Raw genomic sequence first — 8,347 nt, 5'->3', positions numbered from 1 at the left:
CCACATACAAACAAAGAAATGTTGTGTCTGCCGAAAACTAACAATCAACAATTAAAAATCTCATCTCTCTCATCTCTCTCCCCCTCCTCCTCCTCTCTCTCATTTGAAAAAAAAATAAAAAAAAAAAAAATCACAGAACTAGTTTAAGCATATGTGTCCTGTCTTGGGTATGACTAAATAACTTTTGATCTTTAGCAGTGAATTTTGTTCACCTAAATAAAAATTCTTCAAAACATGAACTAATCTGTTGAAAGGTTAATACATATTTTTTTCCATATATGCTTATGGTATGTCTCTGGAATAGATAGGAAACTGTCTATGCACAAAGGCTGAAACAGCTGTCAGCAGTAGAAGCAGTTCAAGGATTTCCCCCCACAGATTTGCTGCTGCCCTCAATAATGACAGGGATCCACACCTTACATGCCAAATTGTAAATTAAGTCTATGAATCTGTATAGATTTATCAAGACATATTATCTCAAATCAAATAAGGTAATAAGTACTAAGAAGAAAATTTCAAAAATAAACTAAGCTTTGTAACTTAAAATGGTCAATAGTGATGAGCAGGAGACCCACCAAAGTTAATGGATAGTCTATTATCACTATATCCTCATGGCCACCCACTTATATATCTGCTTAGTAGATTAATTAATTATACTCTGGCCTCACTCCTTTAAAAGAAGGGCACCATTAATTATAGCCCCTAAGGTCTTTGATCTACTGATAGACTCTGTGTCCATCACACAGGAGAAAGTAAGATGGGCTACTAGTTCATAGGATGGGCCTTTTTCTGATGACCATTCTATGCCTACAGACTATTTGCTAGGCCTCTTCCTATACTTCTCCTGGTTCTAAAGGAGGGCACAATTTCACTGAGGAAAAATGAGTAGACAGAAATTCCAAATCATTAAGAACTGTGATTTGCCCACAGGCAAGAGCAGCTTTTAGCTCTTGGTATGGGTTATAAAGATTGCACTCTCCCCTCTAAAACAACTTTCCCGAAATAAAAGCACTTCTGATGATTTCTAAATCTATAAATAACACACAGCTTTGTTTATAACTCAACAAAAGGAAGTAAAATATCAGTAGACCTAAGGGTTTTGTGCTTATATATTTTTCACTGGGCATTTTTGTCCTTTTTAATAAAATGATATTGTAAATTCATTAAGAATTGACTAAGAACCAGCTAATATTTAAAATCATTTTACACAGACTTTATCTATATGTGTTTCCTTCATTGTTTTATTTAACATGTGGTTATTTGATCCACAAGTATTATCCTAATAAATTTTTAAGTTCCAAGAGGGTATTGCCTAGACATATGAAGAGAGGATTCACTTATTTATAAGTCAGTATAAACTACTTGGCCCTTTTTATTCTTCTAGGACTCACATACACCTCTCTCTCTCTCTCTCTCTCTCTCTCTCTCTCTCACAGACACACACACACACACACATAATTAGATTCAAAAAATATTTTAAAATGTTGGTTTAGAGGTCTCCAGGAAGTAAAACGTTTAATTATTAACCATTAGTGATATTAAAATATTTATATACCTTTTAGTTCTACTTAATTGAATTTGGTGGAAAGGAGAGTAATGGAGGCAGTACTTTACTTGGCATATAATAACATTATCAGTTTATCTAGAAGAAAAAGGTTTTAGACACATTCTTCTTTGGAGATCCTATATGGTATATGGATCTGTCTGAAAATCACTTGTGTAATGCAGTGTTTTTTATCTTCAGCTATACAAGTAAGACAAAGACCATGTCTCAAAACTGAAAAACAAAAACCTACAGTGTAAGTTATTCTCACAAAAACCCCTTCATATCAGATTTATCTTCAGTGCTTTCTGTACCTTATGGGTAGAAGTGAAAAGTACTACATATCCATACCAATTTGTCCCTTTGCAAGTGTGTTATCTTCACTTCAAGCTCAAAGGCAAAAGTCTGGGAAATGCTTCACAATGAAAAAAGCAAAGGAATATTCTACAATGGGAAAGAGAATTATGTTCATGATTTTACCTGATCTGTCCACGAACCAGAGGTCTGTTTTTTGTTCTATTCATGTTTGAGTCAAAGGGCACCTCAAAAAACTGTAAAAAGAATGAAAAAAGAAAAGATTAAATATAATATAAAACAATCCTTCAGTTCTACTTTAGAACTGAAAGAAGTTTTACAGTAATCTTCATTTTGATAGCATGAATTAATATCTTGGCACTCCTTGAAGAAAAATTCCCAGGAAGAGACACATTTTAGAAACCAATGTGCATCAATGACGAGGAATATTATTTAAAAATTGCTAGATTCTTCAAAGCTTTCAGGTTTAAAGCATTAGTTTTTAAATGATTTCAGAATGCTTCAAACATTTCAAAGGCTGTGAATAAACCAGGATCCACTAGGTTATTTTAGTCAAGAGCCAATTAAGAAATTAAGGTTCCCAATGAAACTATATACAACTGTTGAGGTGAGACTGTGATAAGGTAACCATCCTTAAAGCAATTAAGGTTCCCAATGAAACTACACACAAGGTGAGATTGTGATTAAGGTAATCATCCTCTCTGCCTGGGATAATTCTAGTTTATGTTATAATGCCAGCATCATTATTAGAACTATCTTTCCCAGCTTGGACAACAGATTGGCCTGAGCAGTCTAACAATTACAGGTAACAGTTTTTGTTGTGTATCTATTGAAACAAAAATTCCAGGGAATTATCAAAACTTATTTTCCAAAGCCCTAAAAAAACTACACAATATAACCTTAAGTTTGTTATCTATGTCTTCTACTTTTTACTTCTTTTGGTATAACAGAATGCTCAAAAATCTAACCAGGTTATTTGAGAATATCTTCAAAAAAAGGGTCTTGAGGCAAATCAATAGAAGAAATAAAAATTCAATGGAAGGTTTAAGTCAATATTTCCCCAACTATGTTCCCTAACAGTCCCTGGAGTTGTTCCCAGAAAAAAATGACTTGTTGGTCAAATCATAGTATGTTAAGGGCTCTGAGAAATCCCAGAGTGAAGAAATCTAATTAACATTGATTAGCCAGTGTTTTCCAAACTTATTTGACTATGAAATCTTTTTTCAAGAAAAACATGTTTAACAGATATCAGAAATGTTTGTTCTGAGTATATTCAAGTGATAGGAATCATACTTACTCAACGTCTATCAAATCATAGCTCTTTTTATAGTGCACTGTACTCAGTATGAATTCTGTAAGTATCAGAAAAAAATACTACTGCTAAAAAGTCAGTCTAGAAATAAGTAAAATTTTATTTCATTTATTATTAACTACTAACAGGTAAATGTAAAAATGAAATAAAATTTTATTCTGAATTACTTACGAAATTTAGGATTTATCTTCATAGATTAAGATAACTTGTCATTTGTGTTCCCTCTAATTTTCTTAAAAAATTGACATTTCTTTCCCCCTTATGCTATGGTATACATATATCTTTATTTTCAATTTCTTTTACAACGACATCTTCCAACATAATTACTTTTGACTTCTTTCATTTCTTTCAGGTTACTATACTTATTTTACTCACGAAACTCTGTATAGTTATCCATGGTGAAGATTCCCTGTTACTTAATTTCTAGTAGCCCTAGTCCTTGACACTTTATGACTACCTAGTCACAGCTCACTTAGCCAATGGTCAGGTATCTGGGATTCTGAGACCTTTATCATAAAACCACCGCATACCAATAATAACTACCACTATTCCACCAACAACCTTAAGATAGCAGTTATTATATATAATTATAAGAATAATGGATACTCTTTTTTTAAAATATTTTTTTTTTAGCTGTAGATGGACACAATACCTTTATTTTTATTTATTTATTTTTATGTGGTGCTGAGGATCGAACCCAGTGCTTCATGCATATAAGGCAAGCGCTCCACTACTGAGCTACAACCCCAGCCCAAGACTAACAAATACTCTTTTCCTGGTGTCTAACCTTTATGATGGATGGGTCATGCATGTTAAGCATTGTACATGCACTGTAAAAAAAAGTGCAAGCTGGGCCTGTTTTCAGAGCTTTCTGGGTATCACTGCAACACAACAGTGTAGCTGTAGCCAGAACAAGAAATTAAATGTTAAGTGAATAAGCGAGACACAGAAAGACTAATACAATGTGTTCTCTCTCATGTGTGGAAGCTAAGAGAGTTAACGTGAATTTGGAATAGGTATTACAAGAGGCTGAAATAGGCAGGGGGTGAGGGTGGTTAAAGGGTGGTTGGACAATGGGTACAAAAACAGATAGAAATACTAAATTCTGTTTTTCTACAGCACAGTGGGATGAGTGCAATTCACAAAAACTGATTGTTTTTTTTTTTTTTTTTTATGAAGATCTGGAAGAGAGGAGATAGAAGGCTCCTAACATAAAGAAATGATACAGAGAAAGAAATACTAATTACCCTAATTTGATCAGTGCATGCCATAGGCTACACTGAACCCTATTAGTAGGTACCATTAATATACATTAATAAAAATTAAATTGAAAAAAGAAACCAAATGCTGGGGTTTCTGCATGGTCTTACCTGTTCTACCACAGCCACAGATGCAGAAGACCACAGAAAGAGATGACAGCGCTCATTATTTTGGTAGTTTCCTTGAACTGGCTTCTGCTGCGAGCAACTGTGGTAGTTGCTGTTTTTAATCAAGCACTGAGTATTACATGTGATGGATGTATCATAAACCAATGTCATACAGATGAAAATTTAGGGTTTTTAAACAATCATTAGGGTTTTTAAACAATTATTCCAACAGGATATATACCTAAAATGTTCCCCTCCTTTTCAAATCATAGTCCTCCCTTGACTGGTTACACTACTTAGTAGGGATTCTCCTGAGACTACATTCCCTCAGTGCTCTTCTTTAGGCTTATCATTCAGTCAATGTACTTTCCTCAGCACCAACTACATGCCATATAACAGGAATATAAAGACCAACTAGAGCCAGTGCTTCTTTCAAAAAATTCATAGACTATTATGGGGGTCTGCAAACTACAGCTCATGGGCCAGATCCATACCACACCTGTTTTTGTAAGTCCCACAGCCAATAACAGTTTTTACATTTTTTCCAAACGATTTTTGGAAAAACAAAAGAATTTCTGCCATAGAAAATTACATGAAAAGTCAAATTTCAGGGTCCCCAAAGAGGGTTTTATTGTAATTCAGCTACACTGATTTGTCTTTGAATCAGTACAGCTGTTGCTTTTACATCGTAACAGCAGAGTTGGGTAGTTGCAGGAGACTGTATGGCCCACAAAGCCTAAAACATTTACTGTCTCTTTACAAAAAAAGTTTGCAAAGCCTTAGCCTAATAGAAATAATGAGATACTAGAACCTGGTTAATTATAATAATGAATATGAAACAATGAGAGATATGTGCAAAGGATTATGGGAGCCTAGAGGATGAGCTTTGAGGCTAGCTGGGGAGGCAGGAATGGAAAGGGGAAATTTCCTTCAAATGCTCTTAAACTGAGGCTTCACGATAATAAGGTAAGAAGTAAGTGCATTCTAGACACAAGGGGAAGCACCAACAAAGGTGCAGGAGGCAGAAATCTGCTGATGAGCTGAGAGGTTAGGACAGTGAAGAGGTTAAGACCCTAGGCTTCTGTAATCACAGAGATCAGGGTTCATTTTCAGCTTTGCCACTTACTATCATCTGTGTATTAATTCAGTTTCCTTATCTGTAAAACAATAATGCATAACTTGCAAGGTTGATGTAATGATTAAGATAATGTATATAGAGCATAATGCCTGGCAAATAGGAGGTGCTTGATAATGAGTAAGTTAACTGCCACTCCTATCAGTGTTGCTGGATGGCTAGTGATGAAGCTCTGGAGATGGGCAAGGAACCAGATCAGGGAGAGCCTTACACCATGCTAATGTACCAAGACTACTGAGTAGGAGGACCCTTGTGACTGCCACTTGGAGGATGGTTTAGACAGGAAAGACTATCAGGATGAGGACCTGAACAATGGTGTGACAGTGGAGAGGAACAGGAACCAGGATTTTCCTTTGTCCCTAAAACAACAAACACTGCCTAATGTGTACATCCCAAGCCCTGGTATCCAATCTACCTTTAAATAAAACCACTATGTGTGTAAACTTGACTTGCTCTTTTTAAAATTGCACTTAATTAATTTATGGTTTATTGGTGCATTATAATTATACATAATAGTAAGATTTATTATGCCACACTCATATATACACATAATTTGAACAATCTCTTCCCCCAGTACTTTTTCTTTCACTCCCCTCCTCCTTCCCCCAATCTACCTGCTTGATTCTACTCATTTCTCATTTATTATTATTGTTACTATAATTATTACTTAATTAGTACATTATAATAATATAAAAGCAGGATTCATTGTAGTATATTCTTTCATGACATAAGATAATTTAGTAAATTTTCTTAGTACTTTCCCATGTCTTCCTTTCCTTCCTTTTTCTAAATCTCCTTCATTTCTATTTTCATGGACATTCCTTTTTTTTTAAATCTTTCCTCACCCGGCTAGCTTTCACATGTGAAAGAAAATATCTGACCCATGACTTTCTGTCACTTAGTCTGACGTTTTCCATTTATCAGCAGATAACATAATTTTATTCTTCTTCATGGATGAGTAAAACTCCACTGTGTGTATATACCACATTTTCTTTACCCATTTGTCTGCTGATGGACATTTAGGCTGGTTTCCTAACTTGGCTATTGTGAATTATGCTGCTTTGAACGTTGATACATATGTATTGCTACACTTTGATTGGTACAGTTAATAAGCTTCATTAAGAAATTTGCTTTCTGGATTGTGAGAATGATGTATTGTGCTGCTGAATTACTACTTGGGTATTGTTTTGAATTTTAGGCTCTGATTTTGTGGAAGTATATTGGTGAACTAAAGTATGTCTAAAAAAAGATGACCATAGAGGTGGTATGAAAGACAGATCAAGAAGGAAACATGGCTGAATTATACACAGGTGATTCATAAATCCATCAGTGCTTACCTAAATGACACAGGTTGTAGCTTGACAAAGTAACTATATAAGGCCTGGTCTGCTTCTTTAAGTATTTTGGATGAAAAAAGAAAATGCATGCTTATTCAACCTGTTAGATTCAAGAAATGTATTGGAAAATAACATGAAATTTCATAAATTCCATGATCAAGGAAACATTAGGTTGAAAAGAATAAGACGAAATTTATAAGAAATAAATGACAAGGCCTGTGTTTAGATAAAACAAACACACACAAATATAAATACATGTTCAATGTATGCAGGATGAGAAGATGTGGTTATAAAGTCGATGAGAAATAGCACGCACATGCACACACGTTCATAATTCAGGCATTTTAATGACTCATTTCATCTGGATAAAAAGAGATATTATCTTTTCTATGTTTCTGGCAAAACAGATATCCAAAAATGGCAACTGAGGTCCAGAATGTAGCAGTTGAACTCCAGGGTGCCATAAATTGGCAGCAGCTTTGGACTCCTATGAATGCTTAAATTTATCAGGACAAGCAACATCTGGGCAGAAATACCATGCAAACCAAGACTTATGGTTCATTTCAGTGAGGGCCAGACAATTCATTCTAGCACTAAGGGATCTGAGCTCATTATACTATTCGATTCTGAGTTTTATGTATTTTATATAATGTCTTTCAGTTAGGTTTACTGCTTTGGTTTAAACATTTAAACCACATTTCCAAAGCATAAAACACAGTCTATTTAGATGAGAAATTTAAACACTTTAACAGTTATTTTAGAATTTATATATAACTGGCTTTTAGTCTACTCATATTTTTCCCTGTTCTTTATAATAATTTTTTCCATAATGTTATCATTTCAGTTGGCTCTAACAACTTCTAAAGCAGTCAAGTAAAATTCTTGCAACTTGTGTTGAAAATAAAAGACAAATGTTGTAATACCAACTCTTAGAATGTTTTGCCCCTTCTTCATATATACCAAGTCTTTGCTTGGTATCTGAGGGAGATTGGTTCCAGGTTCCCTGTGGCTACCAAGATCTGCAGATGCTCAAGCCCCTTATATAAAATGGTGAAGTATTTGCATATAATGAATACACATCCTCCCAAATACTTTAAATCATCTTTAGGTTACTTTAGGTAATATCTAGTGCAATGCAAACGCTATGTAAATGGTTGTTGTGAGGGGTTTAGGAACAATAACAAGGAAAAAAATGTACATTTCAGTATAGAAACAGTTCTTGTTATCAAATATTTTCAATTTGTATGGTTCAATTTATGTGAGAAGAGCCAAAGGATAAAGAGGGCCAACTGTACCTTCATTACTTCAAAGAATGCTGAAAGTAATAAGCTGCAGTGA

The 8,347-nt window shown here is 34.5% G+C and overlaps 1 protein-coding gene across 1 annotated transcript in view; it reads right to left on the bottom strand.

Annotated features, from left to right (window-relative positions):
• Nucleotides 1-8,347, bottom strand: part of LOC107159512 (protoheme IX farnesyltransferase, mitochondrial) — a 119,584-nt gene that overhangs the window by 30,892 nt on the left and 80,345 nt on the right. The window contains exon 5 of the mRNA XM_015506102.2: nt 2,024-2,094. Within this exon, the coding sequence (XP_015361588.1) occupies nt 2,024-2,094 (71 nt within the window). The remainder of the gene's footprint in view (nt 1-2,023; nt 2,095-8,347) is intronic.

Source organism: Marmota marmota, unplaced genomic scaffold, assembly GCF_001458135.2.
Source record: "Marmota marmota marmota unplaced genomic scaffold, marMar, whole genome shotgun sequence".
Classification (NCBI taxonomy): Eukaryota; Metazoa; Chordata; class Mammalia; order Rodentia; family Sciuridae; genus Marmota; species Marmota marmota.
Note: the sequence above shows the minus strand (reverse complement) of the source record. Positions and strands in the feature narration are given on the sequence as shown.